The sequence below is a fragment of the Camelus bactrianus genome, chromosome 32, assembly GCF_048773025.1.
Source record: "Camelus bactrianus isolate YW-2024 breed Bactrian camel chromosome 32, ASM4877302v1, whole genome shotgun sequence".
NCBI classification, from domain to species: domain Eukaryota; kingdom Metazoa; phylum Chordata; class Mammalia; order Artiodactyla; family Camelidae; genus Camelus; species Camelus bactrianus.
In genome coordinates, this window is record NC_133570.1 from 13,430,850 (window position 1) to 13,457,984 (window position 27,135).

At 51.9% G+C, this 27,135-nt stretch overlaps 1 protein-coding gene and 2 long non-coding RNA genes across 8 annotated transcripts in view; 1 reads left to right on the forward strand and 2 right to left on the reverse strand.

Moving 5' to 3' along the window:
• LOC123619309 (uncharacterized) overlaps positions 1-27,135 on the reverse strand; it is a 578,093-nt gene that overhangs the window by 489,533 nt on the left and 61,425 nt on the right. For 3 of the 5 annotated variants that reach the window (XR_012503694.1, XR_012503693.1, XR_012503695.1), the window contains exons 1-2: positions 11,284-11,403; positions 5,099-5,207 (exon numbers count right to left, since the gene is read on the reverse strand). The exons of 1 other annotated variant lie outside the window; for it this stretch is intronic. This is a non-coding gene — a long non-coding RNA (uncharacterized LOC123619309). Of the gene's footprint in view, positions 1-5,098; positions 5,208-11,283; positions 11,404-27,135 lie in introns of those variants that run through there. One more of the 5 variants, XR_012503692.1, reaches the window with a different exon arrangement.
• Positions 7,717-10,627, reverse strand: LOC141575811 (uncharacterized). The gene is made up of 2 exons (XR_012503696.1): positions 10,011-10,627; positions 7,717-7,975 (listed from the first exon to the last, which is right to left on the reverse strand). It is a non-coding gene; the product is annotated as an uncharacterized LOC141575811 (long non-coding RNA).
• On the forward strand, positions 11,382-23,483 carry TBX3 (T-box transcription factor 3). 2 transcript variants are annotated; one of them, XM_074356474.1, is made up of 8 exons: positions 11,382-12,445; positions 14,048-14,315; positions 15,252-15,311; positions 15,578-15,724; positions 17,712-17,788; positions 18,875-19,032; positions 20,444-21,120; positions 22,881-23,483. In XM_074356474.1, the coding sequence occupies exons 1-8, from the start codon at positions 12,057-12,059 to the stop codon at positions 23,340-23,342; spliced, it is 2,238 nt and encodes a 745-aa protein (XP_074212575.1). In that variant the 5' UTR covers positions 11,382-12,056; the 3' UTR covers positions 23,343-23,483. The 2 variants fall into 2 exon arrangements, with proteins under 2 accessions (XP_074212575.1, XP_074212576.1); XM_074356475.1 differs by lacking the exon at positions 15,252-15,311 and having other exon boundaries at positions 22,881-23,480.

Genomic DNA, 27,135 nt, shown 5'->3' on the forward strand with positions numbered 1-27,135 from the left:
TGGTCTCCTTTCCAGACCACTCCCTTCCCTACCTACACACACACACACACACACACACACACACACACACACACACACACACACACACCCCTTTCCCGATAAACAGGAGCTTGTGCAGGTGGCACCTAAAATGAGGCACTAGTTCACCCTGAGAACCATCTTTCCCCGCATCTTAGTTCTTGCCCAGTCTCCCACGGTCCAACTTCCAGATCCGACAGACTCTGGGGGACCCTCTCCCACCCCAGCCTCCAGGAACAGCTCCAGCCTCCTGGTACATCTGGAGCTGCCACTCCACTGCTGTAGTTCAAAACTGAGGTTCCAACCCCCTGTGTCAGTGGAGATTCGCTCAGGCTTGCAGGGTACACAGAGGATGACTGTCCGCCAGCCTCCTCTCCCTCCAGCGCCATCCAGCGGCGAGACGGCAAGGTCACCCTGGACAGAGGTTCCTGGCGAGTCTCTACTGAAAACAAGGTGTGGAGGTTTCCAAGTGGGAAGCGGTCTCTTCTTCCATCCATTCCCCGTAGCCCTGAAATTAGGGCACACCTATGTTCTACACCTCCCCACGTTCTCCCCGCATTGCTTACGGCTGATTCAGGTTCATCCAACGTTCAATCCCCCCACCCCTCCTTTTATTTATGCCCAGGATATGCACTGGACAGGGAAGTTTTTTAGAGGAAGAAAAAGAGAAAAGAAAGAAAAAAGAAAAAAAATAATGTCTGCACCACCACTGCTTGGAAACTTCCTCGTGGCAGCTCGGGGGTTTTGTCCCGAGCTCGTTTGAGTCTTTCTCTCTTTTTGCTGTGAACATGTTAAGTCCTGTCTCCCTAATTCTATACCTATGACCTTATACTGGTTGGAGCCAGGCGCCTTGATTCCCTGCCCTTGCATGCAACCCAGGCTGGAAAGACTCCTTCCCCGAGATCCTCGTGGGTGTCAGTCCCCTAGTGATGGGTGTCCAGAGGAACAACTCACCCTGGACCGAATCTTACATGCAGTGGGAGAAAAACACCACTCTTCATACACCCGCAATGTTATCGCTAATTTTTTGGAAAAGCGCCTGTGTACACACATACTACATATATTATTGTGCGGGTTAGTGCAAGACTAAAAACACTGAACAACAGTTGGGGTGGGGGGGGGCATATTCTCCAATTCCCTGCTAATTTGTAACAGACAGACTTTATTGCTAAGAGAGAAAGGGAGTAACTGTGTAGCTGCAAAACAAATTTAACTGTCTCTATTGATCAAATGGGAGTCTGCCTGTGAGGTGTGATTGCAATGTATTTTTAAATCTGAGATTTAATTTCGCATTTGGGGCTATCTGGAAGGTCCATATGTACACACTTGTATCCACATAGAACATTGTAGAAACACATGCATATCCTATTATGTTTAAATAGTGCAATGGAATATAGCCTTGAAATGGGGCCGGTACACTGCCCAGCCAGCTCTCCAAACTTTAGGAAGATCTAAACTGAAGCTGTCAAAAGTGTCGAGGCTCTGCTCTCTGAAAGCCAGGCCCCCCTCTTTTCCAGATTCAATTTGGGGCAATGTTCTGATATTCCAACTAAAGGGAATTTCCTGTTTTTTTTTCTTACCCCTCCCTTACCCAATGTCTACAACTAAAAAACTTTATAATAATTCAACTCCAACATCCCTGTTATATAGAAATCTGTCTCATCCCCGCCCACAAAAAAGAATTCATAACCCACACTCAAAAGGCCTTTCACTGACTTCAACAATTCTCAATTCTAGACGGAGAAATGAAATAGAGGAGTCTGTCTTGGTTATCCCCGCATTAATACACGGACATAAAAGTGAGTGCAACATCATATTTTAACTTGTCTAATAGAAAAATCCTAACTGCTGCACCGTCCTTCCTGCCCACCCCCCACCCAATCTCTCTAAAGAACTAGAGTCATGCAGGGGTGGGGTGGGGGAGCTAGGGGTGGAGGTGGGTGGGTGAAATGAAGTCGTTTGGAATGGAAAAAAAAAAAGCAAGGCATTATTTACACCTGCAAACTTTGGATGGCTGTATTCGGCCCCAATTGGCTTAATTGTAAATCTATTCCGCATGGCCCCAACTCCTGGACGGAGCGTCTGGGTTTAATAACGCGCCCTGGCACCCCAGCAGGGCCGGGCTGAATAAGACAGAATCCCCGCCCCACCCCTACTCAGCTCAGAGGTAATTAGAGCAGCCCCTCCCCCGCCCCCCAACCCACCCCCAACTACCCAAATCCTGCTTGAGGTACCAGAAGACCAGACTCAGACATGTGGGGAACTCATATTTTACCGTCTAAAGACAGAAGTTATTTCAAAAGCAAATACACCCTCCAAGTCAGAAGTGGGGGCGGGATGGCGCTCCCCCCACCCCCGACCCTGCCATGCGTTTGCCTTGCATGGGCGGCGAGTGGGAAAGAGAGGCGTCTACACTGGAAGCCAGAGACAGACTCAAACTCCCTAGGCTGGCAGCGTAGGGCTGACCTGTTTATAGAACTTGCTGCTAAGAAAACATGTAAAAACACACCCCAGCGGTGGGAGAGGAGATGGCTCCCTCCACCCCTCCCTCCCTCCTCCTGAAGAAAATCTTCCTGGTTCAGACTGGTTTTCTCCCAGGAGGCTACCTCCTTGTAATTGTTTTCCCATCACTTTTGAGGGACAGAGAATGCAATATTCCTCTTTTATTTTTGGTACCCAACCCCCGACCCCGCCAAGGTCTTTACTCTCCACCCCGCGATGAGTCCTTTGCAGCCGGAGAGGAGCGGGAGATAGGACTCATCAATGCTGCAAAAAGACCCATCGGACGTTGGGGAGGGGGTGGTGAGGGGGCTCCTAACTGGAATCCCTGAGATCTTAGTTTTAGAGGGAAGACGCGAGTTCCGCGGGCTGGGCCGGCCGCACTCCCGCCCGGGAAGCCGGCCTCGCCTCGCCCCGCCCCGGCAGCCGCCGACGGAAGGCAGGTAACCGGCGCGGGGAGCCGGCGCCCGCGGACGCGGGTTCCCGGACCTGGCGGGACCTTGTCGCGACCGAAGGCCGGGGCAGCCCAGCCTGTCAGAGACCCCACTGCTTCCCCGCGGGCCCCTGAGGGCGCTGGGCACCTCCCCATCCGAGCGCTGGCCCCCTCCATCCTCAGGGGTGCGGGTGTAATCCGAGGCCGAGAGCATCTTTGGTTCCGCGCTGGGTGAGGCCTGGAGCCGCACCAAGGCACGTCCACAGCTTCCGTATTTGGAACCGGGGTAAGGGGGTGGGGTGGGGGGGGTGAGTAGGTTAAACTCCCTGGGTCAGAAACCATCCCCTAAAGGACCTTATGGGGAGCCTTGGGTTGTTACGGTCTCCCACCTTCTTCCTGGGACCCAAAGTTTTCCTTCCCCAAGCGAAAGGCGGAAAGCCAGGGGGCAGGTTGGTTCCTAGGTCCGGAAGGCCTCTCCTCTCTGCCTGCCCGCCCGCTCTACCCCCTAACCCCAAGGATTTTTAATATTTGGCTTGGAGGTGAAATGAACCGAGGCCTGGGCGCCAGCAAAAGCAACGCTTAGGAAAAGCTCTCTCACAATTCCAAACATTCCCTCTTTCTATGTATGTGTGTCTCTGCCTCCCTCTCTCTTCTTCCTCTAAAACATAAATACAAATTGAAAAAAAAAAAAAGGGAAACTTTTCTAGCCCCCATGTATTCCGAACCCAAACTGGAGACTTTGAAAGGCTTCTGGTGTCTCAGAGGTCCCAACTTTCACCCAAGCCTTCAGCTCAGGTTGGTAGCCGGAGGACTGGACGTCTGTCCCTCCAGTTCACAGGGTTCGCTCCCTGGATAGTCTACAGGACTCCGGCAGGGCTCGCGTAGTATTTGGAGGCAGGGATGGTTGGGTTGGGAGCAAGGTATCTCCAACTTGAAATGGCCTCTTAATTTACTTTACCAAGACAGAAGAAGAAGCTCCCCAGATCAGGTAATGAAGACACAGAGGTGCAGCGACCCCTGCCCAGTTATCTGAGCGGCCATGGTACAGGGTCAGTGATCACAGGAGGCAGACGGGGTGGGAGAAGAGCTGGTGCTTGATTCCAAATTGTTTGGCTGGGGAGTTGGCAGCTGTCTGAGGACAGCCAGGCTAGGCCTGGAGTCAGGATTCTGCACCCACAGCCCAAATCCTGGCCTTGGCAGCAGGTTTTCAAGTCCCCTACCTGCCAGGCATGCCAGAGGGGCAGATGAAATCCCCTCCCAGCTGCCCTGGGTCTTGGGACTAAAAAAGGTTACATTTTCCATAGGCTTGTACAAGGGGGAAGGGATTTTTTAAAATCAGTTTTCAACGTGACAGTGAAGCCTGGACCTTTAAATGCACCCCCAGTCCAATCCCTGAAGCCTCATGCCCACATGGGCAAGGAAAATCCCTTCCCAAAGCCATCGCTCCCCCAGGGACATCTACTTCTCTTGGGGGCTTCACTGGATATGAAAGAATCTCTATGAGTGACAGCTCCTTCCCTATCTCCTCAGCCTATTGGATTTGGGAGGCATGAGAACATTACCTTTGGGAACACAGGCAGACTGGCAAAGAAGAGTGGCGAGGCTTCGAGAAAGAAAGGGAAAGAGAAGAGGAAACACTACCCCCACACACACAACTTTGGTGCTCACTGGTCCCTTTCATTTATCTCCTGCCTTCCGTCTCTGCTCCCACCCTCTTTAATTGAAACCCAGTACGGGAAATAGTAATGGATATTGTGCTCAAATTGAGAAAACGTGTCTGTGGCTACCAGGGGCCAGTTAGTTCAGCAGATTTGGAGGAGCTGATCTTTCTTTGCCCCGTCAACCTCCCTGACAGTAGCGGTCATTTGATTTGCCATGCACTCTGACTTACAGATCTCCCTGCTCCCGCGGGGCAAGACCCCACTGCTCCCACGCCCCTGGCACCTAAAAACAACACCAGTAATAATGGACAGAAACAGAAACAGGAAACCGTGGAATTAAGGGCTTCTGTTCAGAAAGCACCCTCAATCTGCAGCTGGAGATTGGAAAATATATCATTATAATCCCCTCCACCCTTTCTAAGCATTCTGTCCCCGAGATTCCACCCCCACCTGGGACAAATCACTGACGGGCCATTTACACCTTTACCTGTCTCCAGCTGAGAATCTGGGAAGAGGACGTTGAAGGAAGATCAGCCGTGGTCGTGGTCGGTGGTGCCCAAGGCCGATGTCAGCTCTGCCCCTGTGCCTTGCTGATTCTGGGTCAGATAACATGAGAGAGAAAAATTCCCAGTCTCTTCCTAGTGAATTCATTTCTGCTGGACTAAGAAATGTCCATTGCATGATCTTGGTTTTTTCTTTAAGTAATTGTGCAAAACACACAAAGAGAGCATTGAAAATGTAGATTGGTTTGAAATTAGGAAACCACAATTAGTTCCTTTTCCTGACCGAGAGGAAAAAACCCTTCACAGATGGATAAGAGGCACTCTCCCCAGACACACATACTTCCTTCATCCTTCCCTTCCTTGCTTCCCTTCCAACTTCTCTAAATCACTAGCCGTTTACAAATTTGTCATTTTGCAGGGCGATCAGCTTTGATGAAAGGTGGGTGCTAATAAGAATAATGCAGAGGGTGAAATCTTTTCATTTTGCCTCTGCCAAAAACCTATTTACATTAAAAGAAGGTATGATAAGCATGGATTAAGTGTATAACGAATGATGCTCTAGAAACTGCGTAAACCAACTGGCGCCAAAGTGAGCCTCTGTACTAAAAATACTGCTTCCCCAAGCTAGACAACTTTGACAATCTTCTCTCTCTCTCACATGCTTCAGACTCTTGCACTGAATCGCCCTGATCAATAATTTAGAGGGCTGTCAGAGGACAGGAAAATGTGCCTTACAGGAAAGCCCTGTGCTGCTGGGGCGAGACAGAGGCTAGGAGCTGGGGCTTTAGGGTCCAACATGCTGTCCTTTACCCTGGGCTCCAGGGTTGGAAAGGGGGTGGGTGCGAGAGGGAGAAGAAGAGAGAGGATGTGAAATCAGAGCATTGGAACAGGGTGAGAGCCAGCTCTGGGGGAAAAGGGTGACTTTGGGGATACCAAAAGCAGAAAGTGATACTTCCAACCTACACAAATGGGCCCAACACTTTTCTATCTCTCAAGTCACCTTATCTTCCTAGCCAAGGGTGTGGGTGGGTGGGTGGGGGGAGGTGTTTGCTTGAACTTCAGGAAGAGGTATCTCCTGCTTGTCATGGTTCCTGGAAAAGATTGGGGCGGGGTGGGGGGAATACAGAGATAATCTAGAAATATAGAAAGGCAGGAGGGATTCAGAGAGGACCAAGAAAGCCAGAGAAAATAGAAAGGGGGGAGAGGAAGAAAGAATAGAAAAGAGAGTAAATAAAAAACAGAAAGAACAACAAGTTAAGGGTTGGGCAATAGAGACAAGACAAGAAGGAGACATACAACCCAAGAACAAGACAGATGCCAAGAAGAGAAGAGAAAGCAAAAGGAAACGGAGGAAGAAAGAGCACAGATTGGCAGTCACAGAATCTTCAAAGAGATGGGCAGAGAGATGGGAGAAACAAAAAAGAAAAAGAAAAAAATCGTGGTGGAGGGGAGAAGAGAAAAAGAAACAGAAGTGGGTCCCCTGTCTGGTCCAACCAAGAGGCTTGTACCTACTACCCTAGAGAATTAAGATGCAGAAACCGACTCTCCATCAAAGAAACTGATCCCAAAGCCTCTAGACCTGAGAGGAACTAGGCTCTTAAAGCAAGTTAGTTGGGGGGGGAGGTGGGGTGAGAAACTCCAGGAGAGAAATCAAGCCTCCCCTGTCTGTGAAGTCTTCCACTGGCGTCAGAACTACCTGTGGGAAAGTCAGGTTTGGGGTAGCACGGGGGTGCTAATGTCGGGAGGGGGGTGCAAGCAGCCAGCTGCAGGAGCAAACTCCGGCTGTACAACCTAGGCACTCCCGAGGGAGCTCCCTCCCGGAGGTCTGGCTGAGAAAATCACGTCCCCAGTCAGGGGAACTGAGCGTGAAGGAGGGTGCAAATCCTGAAGCGGACACCTACCTAGTCAGTTTCAATGCTTGTCAATATCAAAAGAGCCTGGGATCCCATGCGCGTGGGGTGGGGGGGGTGGGGGGGCGCCCTGGGCAGAAACAGGGAGCCATCTCTGCTCAGAAAGCCTCTCCCCAGAAAAAGTTTACGTCTTGACCGACCTCCGTAAGAAACTTCTTAATTAGGCCTCAGACCCCTGGAGAAACACAGCAGTCTTCATGTCAACAGAGTTCCCAATTTAGCGACACCTCGGACTGAAAAAAAGCTCCGCGGCAAACGGTGGGTGAAAGTTTAAGAGGGAATAAGCGTGTAATAGTCCCTCGCCAGACCTCACACACGCTGAAGAGAATATTTACAGCAAACTTGCCAAAGTAAACGACCCCGCCTTTCCCCTCCTTTCCCCCTCGGCTCCCCCCACTCTTTTTGTAAACTTCAGATAAACACCATTCGGTCACAAAAGGGTCGATTTGCCCCCTTTAGAGTTTGAGGCATGCGGTGCCACAGGGGAGAGTGGTATCAGCAGAGGCTCCCGGGGTGATTCTTCCGCAAGGCTAGCTTCTCTGCCGCAACCATGGCCCGGGCTGAGGATGGGCGATTTGGTTTCGCGTGTGTCTGGGTGTGCGTGCTGGACATTTATTCTCATCCTGCCCCTTCCCCACTTTAACATCCCACTCACACTACTTCTTCGCCTTAAACAATGCAAACATTACAGATTTGGAGAGGTGGGTTTTTTTTTTAATTAAAAAAAATCAGGCCTGCAATTAAGTGAACACTCTTTGCAAAAGATGGAGGAATATCTGGGGGACACCAGAAGTTCTGCAGATCCTCTGGGATTCAAAAGTTGGCCTCCTTCTCCTGTTCTTTTAAAGCACCGTTTCTCCAGGCTCTGCCGAAGGGCAGACTCCTTCAGTGTTTCCCGTTTGTCTTTTGTTGAACGTGAGGCGGGTAGAGAGACAGAGAAGATCAAGGGGTCTGCATGGAGGGGGAAAAAAAAAAAGACCGTGTAGAGCCCCGCGGCTGGAGCCTAAAAGCCCCGGCTGGGGACGCGCTAGCCTGTGGATTCTGCCGGCCGCCAGGCCTGGCACAAGGCTTCGGAACACGCTAGCCAATGTTTAACCCCAATGCGGTGGCCACCAGGCCGCTTTTGTTTGTTCGCAAATTAATCACCCAGCGCACGGCCGGCGCCAGAGTGGGTTTATCACCCACCGGGAGGGGGGCGCGGCGGCCCCGCAGAGACAAAGAGGAGTTCGCACCTTCCCGCTTTTGATCCCAAGTTACAGCGGCCTCCCTGCATAATACGAGCCTCCTGGGGCCGAGTCTGGGAGGTCAGTCATAATTGGCGGAAGTTTGCAGACCATTAGCAAGATGTCGACATTTTCGATTCAGAACCCCGCAAACTTTCCTCTCCCCCCCTTCCTTTGCGCACTGGAGTGGGAGTGGGGGTCAGGAGTGGCGACTTGGGTGACCCCAGGGTTAAGTTAGAGCTACGGGCAAAAGCAGCCACGTGAAGGAGGGGGCCGTGTGAGGCGCAGAAATCAGGCTCCGTCCACCTCCACCGTTGAGGCCAAAGGAAGGTCGAGATATTTACAAGTAAAATCAGTAAGCTCCCATCCCACGTCCAAAAGCGAGGGGAGGCCAGAACGCGGAGTAAAATGTGTCTCTCCTGGGCATCTGGACGCTTGGGGCACCAAGTGGGTGAGGAGAGGGGGTTAGTCACCTGGTGGCTGCAGAATTACTTTCCTTCCACTCGGAGCGGCGGGGCAGAGATTGGCCAGCAAGTGCGGGCAAAACCAGACCGCGGGGTTTGGGACCGCTCCTGAAGGCGCTGCGATGCAGCCCCAGGCTCAGGCGGCCAGCAATGTGGGGGAGGGGGCGGGCTTCTGCCTCCAGAGACTCCTGAAACCCTGCGGTGACCTCCGTGGTCGGTGTAAGGAGGGGGAAGGCCTGGCTTCTCGCACCCTTCGGGATCGGCCCTCAAGGGACGCGGGAGGGGGCGTTGTGAGCCGACACCCTGGCCCTGCTGCCTCTTGCTTCACCACTGGAGAGAGAGAGAGGCCGAGAGGACGCCAGAGAAAGACCGAAAGGGAAAGAAAGGGGCGAGATGGCGAGCCAGACGGAGTTCGCAGAACCACTCTATTCTCTCTGGTGACTTCAGGGAATTCTTAGCGCTGGCGCCAAGCGCTCTTAACCATGTGCGTCAAAAATGCGAGGCTGGAAAATCCTGTCGCCTCAAAAGTTCCGCCCCTATCTCGGCGCAGTTGGCCCACAATGGAACTGCATTTTCACCCTCCACTTGCTTCCACTTCGGAGCCTGGGAACTAGGGGCTTAGGGGGTACAGCGAGGCAAAATGTAAGAGAGGACTGGGCTGGCGATCTGCACACAGACACACATCCCAAGCTTGAGGTCTCTTAACCCCCTAGGCCCCACAACCAGCCCTTTCTCCGTTCCCTTTCCAATCGCAGAAACTCCCAACTCAGAAAAGGTCAAAGAACCTTGTCCCCAAGATTCCCCTCCATCTAAGCAGGTAAGGCCCAACCCCTAGAAGCGAGAAATGTGGGTTTGGCGACACCTTTCACCGGGACAGGGACCTATAGTAACAGTTACCAATTCGGAGACAGGTCTGATAGTTAAGATCCGATTGCCTCCCTCCCCTTTACCCTTGCTGAGTTCCCCCACCACCCTACCTGAACTGGAGACGGTCACCTCGCCTATGGGGTAGGGACGTTTCACGATTTGTTTTACAAATTCACCCCCTCCCCCGACTTCTGGCGAGATAAGTCCCCGGGTGGAGAAAGAACTGAGGCACCGAGAGATAAGTGCGATGCCTAGATGAGATACAGGGCTGGCGCACCTCCCCCTACCAGCCTGCCCACCCCTTACCCAGCAGCTCCGCATCTAGCCGCTGCCGACTGGAGGGCAGTGGCTGGACGGGGACAGGCCCAGAACCTAGTCCCTCGCTGCGCCCACTTTGTTCAGAACTCCCATCTCCCCTCTACACTCACATACATTCAGGTGGAATACCGGGAGCCCGAATCGAAACAGAAGACGAGATCTAAGAGGGCTGGTAAATGCCTTTCAGAAAAGCCCGAGTCCGCCTCTCGGAGTGAGCTGAGCGTAGACCCGCGCGGACGCGCAGGCTGTGTACGTGTTTGCGTGTACGTGGTTTTCGCGGGTGGCTGGCGCGTGTTCACAGATGTGCTGGGGGGTTTTGGGGTCTCTGCGCAGTTTCGGGTGGGGCACAGTTGGGAGAGAGTCCCCACCGCGTGGGCTGAGATCTGGCTGCGTCCGTGTGCTCCAGAGCCCGCGAGCCCTGCTGCCAGGGAGACCCGCACCGATAGGCACCCGGGCTCGGGAGCCTTTGAGCGGCGGCCGGGCGGAGTTTGGCTCCACGTGGGGCTGGAAAGCGCGCAAGCCTGGAGACTCCGCGGCGCTGGCCTCTCCGCGGCGGCCGGCTTTTGTTGCGCCAGGCGGCCGGATGGCAGCTCGCGGGAGCCTCAGCCGTCCGCCCGGCTCGCCCGCGGCCGAGCTAAGAGGGTGAGGAGAAGAGAGCAACGGCCGCGGTGGCCGGAGAGGAGAGCCGAGCGCGCGAGAGGCGAGCGCCCCTGCCCGGCGCCCGGCGCGCTCTCCGCCTTCCTGGCCCGGCTCTCTCGCTCCCGCCTCCCTCCCCCGGGCTCCCTGGCCCTGCCTCCTCCCTCGATCCCGGGCTAGATGACTGAGGCATTTCAGACGTGGGCTGAGCCAGAGCTAGCGAGCTCTGGGGCTGCGGCGATCTCTCGATAAGCCACCTAGAGGCGACTCGGTGCGCGCGCTCCCCAGTGGCTCCCCGCCCTCCCTCTGATCATGTTGACATATTCACAGGACAGGCAGTAGTACCGATGCGGCGCTGCGACGTTACAGTTTCCGACACCTTCTTTTTATAACTCGGCTCTATCCCCCAGCACTCGACCTGTGAAAACCACGCCTATGCAGCAACACAATTGGTCCGAAAGCGTCAAAGAGCCAATCAAGAGGCCTCCGGCTCCCCGCAGCCCACAGCAGAGCCCGACCTTCTAGAGCCTCCGAGCAGACGCCCGGGGAATTCTAGAGGCGGAGGAGGGTGGCGAGGAGCTCTCGCTGGCTTTCTCTCGCTCCCTCCCTCTCCTCGCGCTCCCTCTCCCACTCCGTCTCTCTCTCTCTCTCTCTCTCTCTCTCCCTCTCCCTTCCTTTCATTCCCTCCTCCCCTCTAAATCCTCCCTGCCCTGCGCGTCTGGACGCAGATTTAGGAAGCGAATTCGCTCACGTTTTAGGACAAGGAAGAGAGGCGCGGGAGAAGAGCACAGCGAGATTCGGATTGAAACCCAGACACCCTCCGGAGGCTCGGAGCGGAGGAAGGAGAAGGAGGGCGAACGGAAGCCAGTTTGCAGTTCAAGTTTTGATAGCGCTGGTAGAAGAGGGCTTCAATCAGAGATTTTTTTTTTTTTTTTAAAAGGAGAGAGACTTTTTCCGCTCTCTCGCTCGCAGTTCACGCCGGTCTAGCGCAACTGCAGACGCCTCCTGCGAGCCAGAGGGAGAGGCAGAGAGATAGGGGGGCGGGGGAAGAAGCAGCAGCAGAGAGACAAGGTAAAAAGTCTCCTAGGAGAACCATTCGCATTTGCAACAAAGAACTGGGGGCTGGGGAGCGATTCCTGGGACTAAGGGCTGGAGTGTCTATTTCGAGCCAAGCGGCAGGGCTCCGGCCAGAGTTCAGACCCTGCTCGCTCCTCTCGCCTCGGAAACCGACTTCCAGGAGCGGCTTTTTGAAAACGCAAGGCACAAGGACAGTCACCCAGTCGACTATGTCTCCCGATTTCTCGCTTTGCCCTCTTTAAAAGCGGCATTCCCCTCCCCCAAAAGACACTTCCCCTCCTCCATTTGAGTGCTTTAGTTGTGATTTTTTTCCTTTTCCTTTTTTTTTTTTTTTTTTTGCTTTTTTTCCCCCTCCAAACTATGTGCTGTTGTTAAAAAACAAAAACAAAACAAAACAGCAGCTGCGGACTCGTCCCCGGCTGGAGCCCAGCGCCCCGCCTGGAGTGGATGAGCCTCTCCATGAGAGATCCGGTCATTCCTGGGACAAGCATGGCCTACCATCCGTTCCTACCTCACCGGGCGCCGGACTTCGCCATGAGCGCGGTGCTGGGTCACCAGCCGCCCTTCTTCCCCGCGCTGACGCTGCCTCCCAACGGCGCGGCGGCGCTCTCGCTGCCGGGCGCTCTGGCCAAGCCGATCATGGATCAATTGGTGGGGGCGGCCGAGACCGGCATCCCTTTCTCGTCCCTGGGGCCCCAGACACATCTGAGGCCTCTGAAAACTATGGAGCCCGAGGAAGAAGTGGAGGATGACCCCAAGGTGCACCTCGAGGCCAAAGAACTTTGGGATCAGTTCCACAAGCGGGGCACCGAGATGGTCATTACCAAGTCGGGAAGGTAAGCAGGCAACAGTCCCTCCTCCCAAGCTACTGGAGGTTTCTTTCTTCTTTTTATCTCTCTCCTCCCAGAACAGTTATTCCGGTTTAGAGGAAAACTTAGTTCCCAGAGCTGTGTACAGAGACCTCCTGGGCCCTGTCCTTGGGGCAGGACATTTCAGCTTACCTGGGCAGGTTTTCCTACCTGAGTCTACATCCTGGGTTCCCTACAGGATAGACAGACTTTTTCAATGGCACACAGACATCTCTGCAGGAAGAAAGAAAAGCACCCCACTACAGAAGTTCACTGTTCAAAACCTCTCTGGGACGTCCTTCTGTCTTTGTTGATGTTGTATTTTTGTCTGTTTCATTTTGTTCTCAGAGAGAAGCACTTCCAGCCCTTTTTGTCTGTGTGGTAACGGGAGGCCTGGCACGAGCTGTCCTTCCCCTGACTACCCTCCAGCCTCGCCTCTGGGTCTGCAGGGGCCCTGAGCCTGGCCCTGCGAGGGTCAGAGAGAAATCGAAGGGCATTTGGGGTTTGTCCACACGACTTTGTGTGCCTGTAATCTGAGGGAGAGTTCAACAGGCAGTTTTGGATAATTAGGATTCTGTTTTCAGACCGAAGGAGCCAGTGGGGGAACACATCCTGCTGTTTTATGTGTGAATATTATCAACCACATTTTACCTAGTGTTTAGAGGTTCTTGCCTGACCAGACTTTGCCTGTCACCTAAAATCACTGATTTTTTTTAAATGGCATTGAAGTCTATGAAGGCATAAAGTTGAAGGAATAAAAAAATCCCTCTCAATTTTAGCTTTGAGTCTTTCCAAGCTAAACGAGGCCAAAGTTTGGCTTAAAATCCTCCAACCCAGAAGATACTCGGTCAGTTTCACAGTGAAACACTCCCTTTTAAGTCAAGAGTACAGAATGCCAATGCTTCTGGGAAATAAAAAGCAATTTGGTGGTAGAGGCTTGCAGTTTGGGACTGGCCTGAGCAGCAGGGGGAATGCGGTTAGCAGCACGCTAGGCAGACTGGTGATCAGGCCTGGGAGTCCACCCCAATCTACAAAATTCGTTTTGAGAACTCACCAACCTCCAGTTTCATTTCGCCAGCAGCGGGATTGCTGTTCCAGAGCAGGGAGGGGTGCAACTTGACATTTATTTTCTTGATATGTTTTTAACATTTTCTCATCCGTGACTGGTGGAGGATTCTAGCCTTGACTAACCGAACTTGACTACAATCCTACCCCAAGGTGTTTAGAACTAGACACCCCCAGGAAAACGCACAGGCAAGAATTTCTCTTGAAGGAGGGCAATCTGTAAAGTCATACAGAAGACCAAAACATTACAAAGAAATTACTAGAATGTAGAGCAATCCAGTGCCACCATTCACTTGTTTGGAATCTTGGGACATTTTAAATAGAAAAACGGAGCATATTTAATCTTTCTGTTGTGGAAGGAAACAACTTTGCAGCCAGTCGCCCTACTCTGAACGGTATACAAGCTCACCAATTGCAACAGAAAGTTTAAAATTTGATTTAAATAGCTTAAGATTCAATAGGGAATCCAACCCAAGATTCTGGGTGATTTTCTTTTTTTTCTTTGTCTCTTCCCTCCTGCTGTAGGCGAATGTTTCCTCCATTTAAAGTAAGATGTTCTGGCCTGGATAAAAAAGCCAAATATATTTTGTTGATGGACATTATAGCTGCTGATGACTGTCGATATAAATTTCACAATTCTCGGTGGATGGTGGCGGGAAAGGCTGACCCCGAAATGCCGAAAAGAATGTACATTCACCCAGACAGCCCTGCTACCGGGGAACAGTGGATGTCCAAAGTTGTTACTTTCCACAAACTGAAACTCACCAACAACATTTCGGACAAACACGGATTTGTAAGTTTTATTGCTCCCTTCGGTAAAACATGTTCTCTTTCTTCTCTCTAGCAAAGGCAGTGCCTCCCCTTTTCATGTAAAATCGTGAGTGTCTCCCTGACTCTCTGTTGGGGAGCATAGCAAACTTGTTCGACCCCGAAAACAGAGCCGGAGAGAGAGAATTCCAGGGTGTTCCTCTTCGGAGAATGGAAGGCCTGGCGTTCTAAGAGAAGTGAGGGCAAGAAAACTTGACCACCTCCTGTTCTGTGGCAAGTCTAGGTCTTGGTAACTGCTTGACCTGACAGGGGAGTTCAAAAAGCAATCGTGCAGATATAAAATCAGTGTTAGAGTGATGTGTTCATAAAGGACTCGTCTTAAGATATCATACTTCTATTTTGAAACTAGCCATGGTATTTCTTGGGAGCGTTTTAAGGTTCACAACCTTGACTGCATTGGTGAGAGGGTGTGAATATATTTTTTGAAAGAGTTTTTTTTTTCCCTTTGACCCAAAAGGAATCGGGCTTAGGTGAATATCAGGTTTATTAGAAACGAGACTTAGATCTCCGGGATAAAAATTGCGTACATGTTGGGTGTGTGTATGTGGATTCCGTAAGGGAGTATTGAGAAACTTTTAGGAGACTTAGATTGCTTGTAAAAGTCACGCAAAAGACCTTTTGCCCCCTGCCCCTACGCCTCCCCAACATTTCAATAAAATAAACAGAGTGATAAGTGAGGAATAAGCAGAAAGATTAGGCCCAGGAAGACGTGAATGGCGCGGAAACATCTTCAGCGGGCAGGAATTGCATTTGAAGCCCTTGATTTGATTAAGGCATAAATATTCCTCTCTCGAGTTCAGCCTTTCAGGGCTTTAAGTGGATTGGGCTTGTCAATTAGTGGGCGCTTAAAGGACTGAATCATTTTGTAAATTAAAATGCATGTTTCTCTCTATCTTTTAAGACTTTGGCCTTCCCAAGTGATCAAGCAACGTGGCAGGGGAATTATAGTTTTGGTACTCAGGTAGGCTAGGGTTCAAGGTATGAATCAACCTTAGATGGCGAGGGTGGGGGGGACCCTTTGGAAACGGAGGAGCAATTCGGATTCTCCAGAAGATAACATCTGTGGTGCTGAATGTACCCACAGAGGTATTCTGAGGAGGTGGGCTCCTTTACCAGCTTGATTCCCTTCGGTGGGGTAGACGCCAGCCTGGCAGGGGTCCGAAGAGCCCCTCGTGTCCCGCTAAATCCTCCTGTGATGTGTCTCTCTCCTCTTCCCGGCCCTTGCAGACGATTCTGAATTCCATGCACAAATACCAACCCCGGTTCCACATTGTGCGAGCCAACGACATCCTGAAACTTCCTTATAGTACATTTAGGACCTACTTGTTCCCTGAAACCGAATTCATCGCTGTGACGGCATACCAGAATGATAAGGTAACTGAAGGCGCTCTCCTTTCTAATGGTGATAATATCACCCTCCCCCTCCACCCCGCCGCCTGCGAGGAGGAGAAAGTTCCAAGAGCACTAGAATGGGAGTCTGATTTTTCTTCTGTGATTTGACCTTCAGTAGAGCTTTCGGGGAAATGGGCACTGGCACATTGCAGAGGCAGAAGGTGGCGGGGGTTGGGGGGGGGGTGACCAGCTAGGAATCCAAAGCTGAGCTGGGGAAAAAAAAGTGCCAAACTTAAATTTGCCAGTGAGGAGCTCCTATAACCGCCTGCCCGACCGACCTCCACCCTGGGATTTCTCCTGTTTGTTTCAAGGTTCATCCTCTTCCCCTTCAGGAAGAAGGATGAAAAAAAAAAAAAAATCAGGTTTGAAAGGAACGAGCTAAAAATTGAAGGCAAAAGCCGTTGGGGATCTTGGGAGGAGAATCACAGTGGGGACCAGCTTTTCTCCCCTGGCCAGAAATCCCGAGTAGCTGGTCTGGTTTTTATTACCTTTTATGCTGCTGTGTTTTTTTTATGGTGTGTGTGTGTGTGTGTGTGTGTGTGTGTGTGTTTGGAAAAACCTACTCTGATCACAGGGTCATGCTAATTGAGTTGTCTGAGGCTTTTGAGATGAGGGGACCAAAGTCACTGCTTCATTTGAAGGTTTTTTTTTTTTTTTCCCTCCCTGGGGACTGAGACTTGGGATTAGGAGTACCCCCAAATGGAACAGCAGGCAGCACCTGGTGTGTAAAGTTATGGTGGCCTGAAGGTCATGGGCATGTGCACAGAGAAACACAGAGAAAGTGACTTGTTGCTGATTTACCAGTTGCCAGCTTGGCTGTTATCAGGCAGTTAATGGGGCCAGAGGGTGCGGGGGGCAGAGAGGGGGGACCTGAGGACCCCTGCCCTTCAGCTTCTAAACCCTGGACCTCCATGCCAGCCCAGCTCACTGGACAATGCCTTACGTTTTGAATTCACCCTTCCTATGGGTGGGTCCTCTGTGGCCCACCGATGGGAGTGTTCCAGGTATGTTTCCTTAGTCTGGAGACTGAGGCATCAGGACCTTCTCTCTCTTCGAGAAGTGTATCCAGGAATTTATTCCAAGAACAAGAGTCCATCCAGGGGGCCCTCTTCCCACCTCTAGCGAACTCTGTGTATGTACAGAATCATGCCCCTGACCCCTGCCACCCGAGGGAAGGGATTTGAAAGATTACATACTATGGCATTGTTTCTCAGCCTGTAAAATACATGCTCCCTCTAGATCCAGAATGCTGTGAATCTAAGTTGTTAATGGAATAATAAAATATAGCATTTTTTTTGATGCAAGAGGCCACGGGCCTTCTCTACCTAATGGCGGAGGCAGGGCATATAAATGAAAATAAACATTTCCAGCAGTCATTCAGTCCTTTTAAATCTGTAATTGTCAATATTGTAATTCCTCCAACATCCCCCCTAACACACACACCCAGCAAAAAATCAAACCCACTCTGGTACAAGGGCAGTGAAACCCATAAATCATTTTATAAGATTTGCAGGAAAGGTTGGCGTGGGTGCTGTGTGTAGGGTGTGTGTGTGTGTGTGTGTGTGTTTGGGGGCAGGAAATATAACATTTTATGATCAATTGCACTGTATAAAAAGAATCAAAATGAAAGCATAATTTTAAGACCTACAGGTGGCCCTTTCGACAGCTTTTCCATGTCTAAGCCCAAGCTGATGGCTGCCCAGTCAGAATCATCTGGGGCCTGGAATCCCTGGTTTGGCCTCCTATGGGAGATGCCCACCTTACACAGTCTCCTGTGTCTCCTCCCACTCCCCCACCTCCAAATTTCAGCTATGATACCTTCTCCCTTTCTTTTTAACCTGGTATAGCCAAATGACTTCTCTAGTTGGCAGTCAGATTTCTGAGTAGATTGTTGACTTGGGGGAAACACTCCCCAGAACATTCTAGAAAATGAGGCCAATGTCTCTCTTGCTTGTGTCTCCTCCTCTAGATAACTCAGTTAAAAATAGACAACAACCCTTTTGCAAAAGGTTTCCGGGACACTGGAAATGGCAGGAGAGAAAAAAGGTGAGACAGTTGTTTTGCAGATAATTTAGAAGATCACTTTTCTAGGTCCCAGATCTCAACTGTTAGAAGTGGGATGCGGTACGTAGATTGAGAAGGGTGGGGGAAGGGCGAAAAAAAAGGTACTCCCGCTTGGCCAAGATCTGAGGGGTTACAGTAGACTGCTTCTTCTACCTCCTCCATGTTACTTTAAGGGCAGTTAACTAGGCCACACCATGAATATCTCAAGAAGAAAAGTGTCAGCGGTAACAGATTCTATACAGATGCCTATTAATTCCTAATTAATTTAAGGTCATCCTGGGCAAGTCCCAGGAAAGGGCCAAGTCATTCACAAAATGCTTTGGAATTTTTGCAATCTTGTCTGGCAAATACCCTCCAAAGGACTGGGTCCCCTGCAGAAATCTATGGCTCCCTCCTTCTGTGGGGACATGGATCATTTTGCATTATGCAGACAGCTGGATAGTATATAAAAGACGCTCTCCCCTCCCCCACCCGCTTTCAAAGAATTTGGAAAATCCAGAAAATCAGCCCCAGTTTTTAACCTTATCCCCTTGGGGAGGGGGTGGGCATTAAAAAATAATTTCTAACATCTAAATTGGTTTTTTTAAAACTCCGATTAATGTGTTGGTGAAACGATTACAGTAAAGTGCACCATGAAATAACCACTTCCTCTCAATCTTAGCAACCGGTCTGGAGTCTGTAGGCTGTTTGTGTTCACTGGTTTGAGTCCTCAGTTCCCCTCCCTCTGTAAGGCCGGCAGTTCAGCTGTCTCTGGCCAGCTCCAGCCTTTTCTCTTGCACTTTGCTTTTAAACAAGATCTCACAGCCCCAGCCAATGCCCCTTCCCGAATGAAGCCCTCTGGTCTTGAATAAATGGGACCAAAGCCTATTCTTCCTTCCTCCCTCTGCCTGTGCCACACTCTGCAGCCCAGTTCCAGGGTGCAAAACAATGCTTGGGTCTGTGTGGCTGCCCCGGGCCCTGCAGATTGCAGAGAATTAGTGTTGTCCGTGGGCACAGGCAGGTGAGGTGTGTGGGCGCCTCTTTGGAGAGGGGAAATTCATGTCCTGTTGTGTAACGCTGGTGCCACAGAAAGCAGCTCACTCTGCAGTCCATGAGGGTGTTCGAAGACAGGCACAAAAAGGAGAATGGCACCTCTGATGAGTCCTCCAGCGAACAGGCCGCCTTCAACTGCTTCGCTCAGTCCTCCTCTCCAGCCGTCTCGACTGTAGGGACATCCAACCTCAAAGGTGAGCCTGCCTGGCCACGGCCGATTCTTCAGATTTCTCCAGGACTTGGAGGCCCAAAGAGTTGAGGGTGGGGACACCGACCAGGGAACCTACCCCTGACAGGCTGCAGACCCTTCTAGAAGCTTGTAAACAGGAGCCTAATCTCAAAAGGGGTGATCAGGTATGTCCCCCTCCCTAAACTAGTCCGAGAACTCAGAATCCCCCCAAAACATGGATTTGGCAGGGAGGAAGGCACGGTCCCTCCTCCTGTCAATTCCTGTATCCCCTCTGGGTGGGGGCCTGGGTCACCTCTCTCTCTTTCTTCCCACCCCCCCACCTCCAACCAAGCCACAGCTGACTTTTTTTTTTTACTGTCTTTGAACTTTAGGTTAAAATGCCTCAGGCTGGAGGGAGGCGAGGGGTTCTCTGCCACCTGGAACAGGGAAGGTGGCCAAGAGGACATCCAGCTTTAGAGCAACAGTTGACCTGGGAGAGGAGGTGGGGCACAGGAATCCCAGTGGAGAGAGCAGAGGGTGGGAGGGGGCGAGATGTTCAAATCCCCAGTCACTTTTCTGTTTCAAGAGCAAGAACTATTTCTTTGGAAAGACACACACTCTCAAACGGGAAGAAACTTGTTGTTTCAGTGAAATAAAATGAAAATCCTTTATGTATTCAATCCATGTAAGCTTTAGACATAAAATGGGATCCCTTTTTTCTTCTTTCTGGTAGGACACCCACAGAGGGTGTGGTGAGAGCAAAAGAGAATCTCTGATTGTCTCCAGGCACTGAGTGGGCCGCTTGTCACCCGTCTCTGTCTGCAGAGACCCGGGCAGACAGAGAACGCTCAGTTGAGTGTGTGTGTGTGTTGGGGGAGGGGTGTTCACTTCTGCCACTACCAAGTTAGACGTCAGGGTTCTCTCCAAATAAGTCCTTCTGAAGGAATCCACAAAATTGTGGAAGGTGCTGATCTCAATCACTCACTGAACAAAGAGAGTTAACCAGAAGTTGTTCCCGCAGTGAGTTTTAGTGTAAGGCAGTTTTTATTTTTACAAAGTGGATTTTCCAACGAATGGGAAAAGTCCAGAAAAGACTTTGACACAGTAGGGGGTCAGCTGATGCTTGCAAAAATAAAAAAAAGGGAAAATTCGCTACCCATTTGGGGGAGGGAGGAGGGGTTCAGCTATATCGAAATACTGGAAGGTTTTTACTAGCTTATTTAATCCTTCCACTAAGTGATAACTAAAGTTTGAGATACCATCATCCCCACTTGGCAGATGAGGAAACTGAGGCACAGCGAAGTTAAGGGGCTCGCCGGGGTAACACAGCTTGGAAGTGGCCCGGCTGGGATTCAAACTGGGCAACCGGAGGGCTACTGGCCCGGATTTTAGAGCTAACGCCCTTCCGCTTGGCTTCTGTTCCCCTCCTCCCATAGATCTGTGTCCCAGCGAGGGTGAGAGCGACGCTGAGGCCGAGAGCAAAGAGGAGCACGGCCCGGAGGCCTGCGACGCAGCCAAGATCTCCACCACCACGTCGGAGGAGCCCTGCCGGGACAAGGGCAGCCCGGCGGTCAAGGCGCACCACTACACGGCCGAGCCGGGCGGCCGGCCCCGGGACAGCGGGCGGCTGGACAAGGCGTCGCCCGACTCTCGCCACAGCCCGGCCACCATCTCGTCCAGCACCCGCGGCCTGGGCGCCGAGGAGCGCCGGAGCCCGGGCCGAGAGAGCGCGGCCACGTCCAAGGCCGAGGAGGCGCGCGCGCTGCCAGGCAAGGAGGCCTTCGCGCCGCTCACCGTGCAGACGGACGCGGCCGCCGCGCACCTGGGCCAGGGCCCCCTGCCCGGCCTCGGCTTCGCCCCGGGCCTGGCCGGCCAGCAGTTCTTCAACGGGCACCCGCTCTTCCTGCACCCTGGCCAGTTCGCCATGGGGGGCGCCTTCTCCAGCATGGCAGCCGGCATGGGGCCCCTGCTGGCCACCGTGTCCGGGGCCTCCACTGGCGTCTCTGGCCTGGATTCCACGGCCATGGCCTCGGCTGCCGCGGCGCAGGGACTATCCGGGGCTTCCGCGGCCACTCTGCCCTTCCACCTCCAGCAGCACGTCCTGGCCTCTCAGGTATTCATCAGCCACATCTCCAGCCCCTCCCTCCACTCACTCCTGTATGCCTGCCCTTTGATATCAGACCCTCAGCCAGTCCCCCTGCCTGGAAGCTTTCAATCATAATAATTCTTATTACTAGGTGCAAGGCTTATCTCATCGATTCATAACCTCGCACTCCCTCCAAAAACTTAAAAAAATTTTTTTTTCTAAGCCAAAATCTGTTTCTAGCAGAATACGAGTTACAGATAGTAACTCTACACAGCACTTACTATGTGCCAAGCACTCTTCTAAGTACTTGATCTATTCTGACTACAGTGGTCCTATGATCACCTCCAACTTCTAGATGAAAGGGCAGAGCTCAGAGATGTTGAGTAACTTATCCAAGATTGCACAGCAGGTAGGTAGAGGGCCTGAGACTCTACCCCACGCAGACTCCAGGGCCAATTCCAGGGGCCACGATTTGAGCTTCAGAGTTGAAATGTCTCTTAAATGTCTCACAGCCAACCCTCCCCTAGGGATTAGACCAGGGAGAGACCATGGCCTGGGGAAGGGAAGTGACTTTCTAGGGGTGAGTTGAGTCTTGACGCTGTTTCCTGCCCACCCCCACCCCAAGCAGGCCAGCCTGTTCCCCAAAGGGTTAATGGTTTGTGCACATGTGGGAAATGTCAGAGGAGAGGCTGAGGCTGCCTATGTATGGCTCAGACAGCTGTGCTGGGGCTCCGGCAGCTGGGGAGAAGTCTCAGGCCGCTGGAAGTGCTCTGAACCCAGGAGAAAGGTTCTAGGGGGCTTTTTGCACGCCCTTGCCTTTTGTTTTGTCTGAGCACATTCGTCTCCCTTCCCCGAGCCAAGAGGCAGGACTGGCCTCCCTCTCTGTGGGGAGGAGGGGACTGAGAAAAGGGTTGGCTTCTGGCCTTTCTCCATTCCTCCCATTTCTCTGCTGGCCCTTTCTGGAGACCCTCCTGTCACCAGTGGGCAGGTGATAGGTGGGTGAGGGGGTGCCTGGACAAACAAGTACTAGCAGTGCCCAAGGAAATGGGTCAGAGAGGAGTGGTGGAGGCCAGGGTACCTGGATTTTAATCCTCCTGCTGCCTGCCAGCTGAGTGACCTCCTGCCTGCTGGGGCTTAGCTCAGTCTCTCCACCAGTAACACCAGCATAGGCTAGGTGATTTCTTTGTCTCTCTTCATAGCAACACCCTTTACTCTCTTTACTTACCCTCCAACTGCACACACTACTCACCCCCCCATGCCCTGCAATTTCCTTAACGATCTTCCCCAGATTTTTTTTTCATTTGAGAAATTTCTAGAATGGAGTAGGAGTACTGAGGGGTGGGGTGACAAGAATGAGAAAAAAATGTCCAATATCTTATCCCCTCTGGTTTGCACCCAGCTCCTTGTGTGGGGTAGACTATGGCCCCCTTTAACAGGTGGAACAACTGAGTCTGATGAGAGAATGTCCAGCAGTCTCATTCGCCAGCATATTGCAGGCAGCAGCTTATTTAAGACCCACAGAGTCCCTAATAAGTACATGAATTATTGAACACCTCCCTGGTTTTTGTCATATAGGAAAGCTGAGGCACAGGGAGTGAACACTTTGGCCTAGGGTGGACCTAGAGACAGAAGCCTGAGTGTCCGGCTTCCGGAGCCCCCAGGGAGAGAGGTTAAGGATGAGCCCAAGGTGGGGATGGGTGGGGGAGGGGTGACGGATGAGGTCGGCTTCTCCCATCGCGCTGCCCCTGAGTGGCTGACTCTCTGCCATCATTCTCTTCCCCTCCCAGGGCCTGGCCATGTCGCCCTTCGGAAGCCTGTTCCCCTATCCTTACACGTACATGGCCGCGGCAGCGGCGGCGTCCTCGGCGGCGGCCTCCAGCTCCGTGCACCGCCACCCGTTCCTGAACCTGAACACCATGCGCCCGCGGCTGCGTTACAGCCCCTACTCCATCCCCGTGCCGGTGCCGGACAGCAGCAGCCTGCTCACCACCGCCCTGCCGTCCATGGCCGCGGCCGCCGGGCCGCTCGACGGCAAAGCCGCCGCCCTGGCCGCCAGCCCGGCCTCGGTGGCCGTGGACTCGGGCTCGGAACTCAACAGCCGCTCCTCCACGCTCTCCTCCAGCTCCGTGTCCTTGTCGCCCAAACTCTGCCCGGAGAAAGAGGCGGCCACGAGCGAACTGCAGAACATCCAGCGGCTGGTCAGCGGCTTGGAAGCCAAGCCCGACAGGTCCCGCAGCGCGTCCCCGTAAACCCCTCCCCAGGCCAAGTCTCTTCATTCCAGTCCAGTCCAGTCTGCAGTGCACTTTGTTGGATGTCAGATAAACCACAGGCGTGCAGCGAGGTCAGCCCTTCTTTGTGCAGCCCTGTCTGGGAAGGGGTGACGGACTCCCTTGAGAGAATGTGCTGGAAAGCCCTGTCTTCTTGGCGTGGTTTAAATATTGGGGTTCCGGCTCTGAAACGTCCGTGGCATTGAGCTCTGGAGAGTGGGAGTTAAAAGTGTTGGCGCCCAGAGCACCTCCTTTGAGGCTGGTCTGGGAGCTGTGGGGAGATGAAGGTGGCCAGGCCCCAGGAAGGCAGGTGTGGAAATGCTTCTCTCTCAGTGCAGATTTATATTTTTTTTCCTTCACCGTGTCAAGTGGAATTTAAAAAAACAAAGAAAGAAAATGGGGACAAATGGATACATTAACCCGATTCTGTTTGTGATGATTAAACACTTTCGAGTGACTTGTGTATCAGTTCTAAATAAATTACTGGGCAGCATTGTTTGGGGAAGGCTGTCCCTACCATCTTTGTTTAGTCTCTGTTAAGGAAATCTGTGTCTTCTGAATATTCTCGTGATGTTTTAAGAGCCGCTATAGGTCTCTTCTTGCATGTTCCAGTCATGTATTTGTGGGTTTTATTTTGAATGCTTGCTTTTAGAGAGAAAAGAACATGACCCCTTACCCTTTCCTCAATTCTCTGCCCTCAAATCGGCAACCCCAAGGGGGGATGATTTAAAGGGAAGGGGTGGGGAAAACACACAAAAATGAATTTATTTTATCTACGCTCTGTAGCAAGATTCATGGCCCTCCGGCTGTTCTTTCTCTTTCCTGTATATGCAATAACAAGGTTTTAAAAAAAATAATAAAGAAGCGAGACTATTAGACAAAGTATTTATGTAATTATTTGATAACTCTTGTAAATAGGTGGAATATGAATGCTTGGAAAATTAAACTTTAATTTATTGACATTGTACATAGCTCTATGTAAATAGGATTGCAGCTGTCAAGTTTTTGTTTTCCTATAGTCAGTTTTATTTCAAGGTCACAGGATTGCTTTTAAAAGTAGAAAACACACTTTCTGCACCAATGCCAACACTTTTCAAAAGAGTTGTCTGCAAAAAAAAAAAAGTTTTCTTTTTTAATGTCCAAAACTGGGGGAAAGTGCTATTGTATATTTTACCCAAAATTGGGGAGGTGGTGCCACTTTCCAGCCCCACCTTAGGTTCCTTAAAATGCAACATCCTAAGAGTGGTTCTGAGATTGCTTGGGGGGTGGGGGGGAGGTGGGGAGTGCAGAGGCTGTGGTTTGACGTTCTCATTTTTCTTTCGTATTTGTACTTGCTAGTCTCTGATTTCTTCAAAACGAAGTGGAATTGACTACTTACTGTCTCCAATGTTGATGGTGTTTTGAATTGGTGCCTATAGAGATATATTCACAGTTCAGAAGTCAGGTGCTGAGAGATGGCTTAAAGACAAAAATTCATGAAGGTATATTTTGTGTTATAATTGTTGATGAGTTCTTTGGTTTTCTGTATTTTTCCCCTCCTCTCTTTAAAAACATCATTGAAATTTCAATAAATTTTTATTGAAATGTCTTCAGGCCTCGTGTTGAGTGCTTTCTTTAGGGAACTTTCCCGAAAGTGGAGAGTCTGTCCCTTTCTCTCCTGGCTTCCTTTATTCCCTTCCCTTTGCCTTTAAATAATTAAGACCGCCCCCACTGAACCAAAATGAGATGTCACTCAAGTTACAAAGCTAAAAACAAAAGTCCCTTACTCCGGAGAAAGGAGCCGCTTCAATCTGAAATTACTTTTCCTTTAAATTAGGAAGCAAAACGAGAGACGGAAGGGGGACTGATTAGAATTGGATAGAATAGCAATTTCAAATACTTAAGTTTTAATGGAAAAAGAATGCTAGCTCCCCAAGTCAGTGTTTCCCACACGAATTGAACTGAAAATACATTTGAGGACTGCGAATGTTTTCGTTTTAGGCCCGCTTTCCCTTTGCACCTCGATCTGGGAAACCCAAGTCAAAAATACTTTCTTTAAATATAAAAATAAATAAATAAATACCCCCCCCAAATCTTCTTGCCCCAGTGTGCAAAAAGACAAGAAAAAAAAAAAAAACTTAGCAGAATCTCCTCGCGGCCAGCCCTGGCAGGGGATGAAATCGAATGTCCCCCTGCAGTTCCTGGTGTCTCAAATTGGACCAGGCTGACCCAAGGCACCCCTCCGAGGCCCCAGTCCAAATTGTGCCTGCTAAGTGCGGCCAGCTCTGGCAAACTGTTGAGTATTGCGAGGGAGGAGGGCAGTTTTTCCTAGCAAGGGAAAGGTAATTCCAGGGAGCATATTTGACCCCCTCCAAGGGAAAAGTCACCCAGGAGGCTGACACCCTCCTCTAGGACTTCCCTTCGACCAGCCTCCAGGCTGTTTGGGGAGTTGCCTTTTGAAGTTCGATTTATCTTTGAAACATTCAATAAAAAATGGTGAGGCCATGACAGTCTTTGGTCTCCAGGCCTCCCCACCCTCAGCCTCGCCTCGGAGGTGTGTGTTAAGTGTGTGTGTGTGTTGGGGGGATGGGAAGGTTCTCCAGGCCTTTGCTTGCCCCGGGGGCCTTGACGTGAGGACGCAGCCGGAGCCTGCCTGGCGGCTGCCTCCCCCACCCCCACCCCCCATCCCTGGAGCCCGCCAGCCCGGCCCCAAGTCCCTGTCACCTTCGGGCCTCTTGAACAGCCCGTGAGGAAGACGCCCCCTCCCCTCCCTCATCCTGCACTTGGGGCGGGGGAGGGGGAGGATCGAGGTCGAGACCCTTTGGAGAGGGAGGCACAGCCCCTTCCATCTCCAGCCAGGCACGTGGGGAGCCCCACAGCCTCTCCTGCGCTATCGCCCGGGGAGGGAGGGACAGCAACCAAGGTCGGAGGTGGGTGGGGTGGGAGGGGCTTTGCAGGGCCTGGGGACCTTTGGGGTACTAGCTCCCCCGAGGGCCCGAAGATTTCCAGGGAGCGCGCCCCAAACGCCGCGGCTACAGCCGACTGGGCCACTTGCTGGCCCAACTACTACGCGCGATGCCTGCGCCCCAGGAAGGTGGCAGTCGGCTGGGGGCGCCCAGCAGAGCTCTCCGGATGGGAGGGGGAGAAAAGCCTCGCCTTCAAGGAGGGAAGGAATGCTTTTCTTTCTCGGTCCAGATTTACTCACCCCCCCCCCCCACCGCATCACCCCCGAGATTCTCGGACGGTGCTCAGACGTGGGTCCAGCCTCTCCCACTGCTCGCCTTTTTTTTTTTTTTAATCTCCCGTGTATCTTATTTGTATACAGTGATGTTAATGAGTAACTCTTGTGGCGCTGATGGACCGGGGGTGAGCGGCTCGCAATCTCTCTGGATTTCGTTGCCTATTACTCACCTGGCGCCGGTCGCAATCTCGCCGCGGGCTTTATGGTGGCGGCGGCCGCCGCGGAGGCCACTCGGGGCCGGCGCCTTCGCCTTTTTTCCGGGCTTCGAGTGCCACCTATCTGTCTGGCCCACAAATGCGCCCCAGTGGCCGCCGCTTGCTTGGGTCCCCCAGCGCCTCCCGGGTTCCGGAGCTCGGGCCTTTCACCTCTGCCCCTTCTCATCCTCGCTACCCCCAGCCGAGGCTCCCGTCCTCCTCTACCCACCCCCCAACCCACCATCCCAGCATCGGAAGACGCGGCCTTCCTCTCTTTCCTGGATATCACTTTCACTCCTCTTTGGGCCTCAGATGAGAAAAACAGTCCTTCTCAACTCTGGGTTTCCGAAGAGCCTTCGGA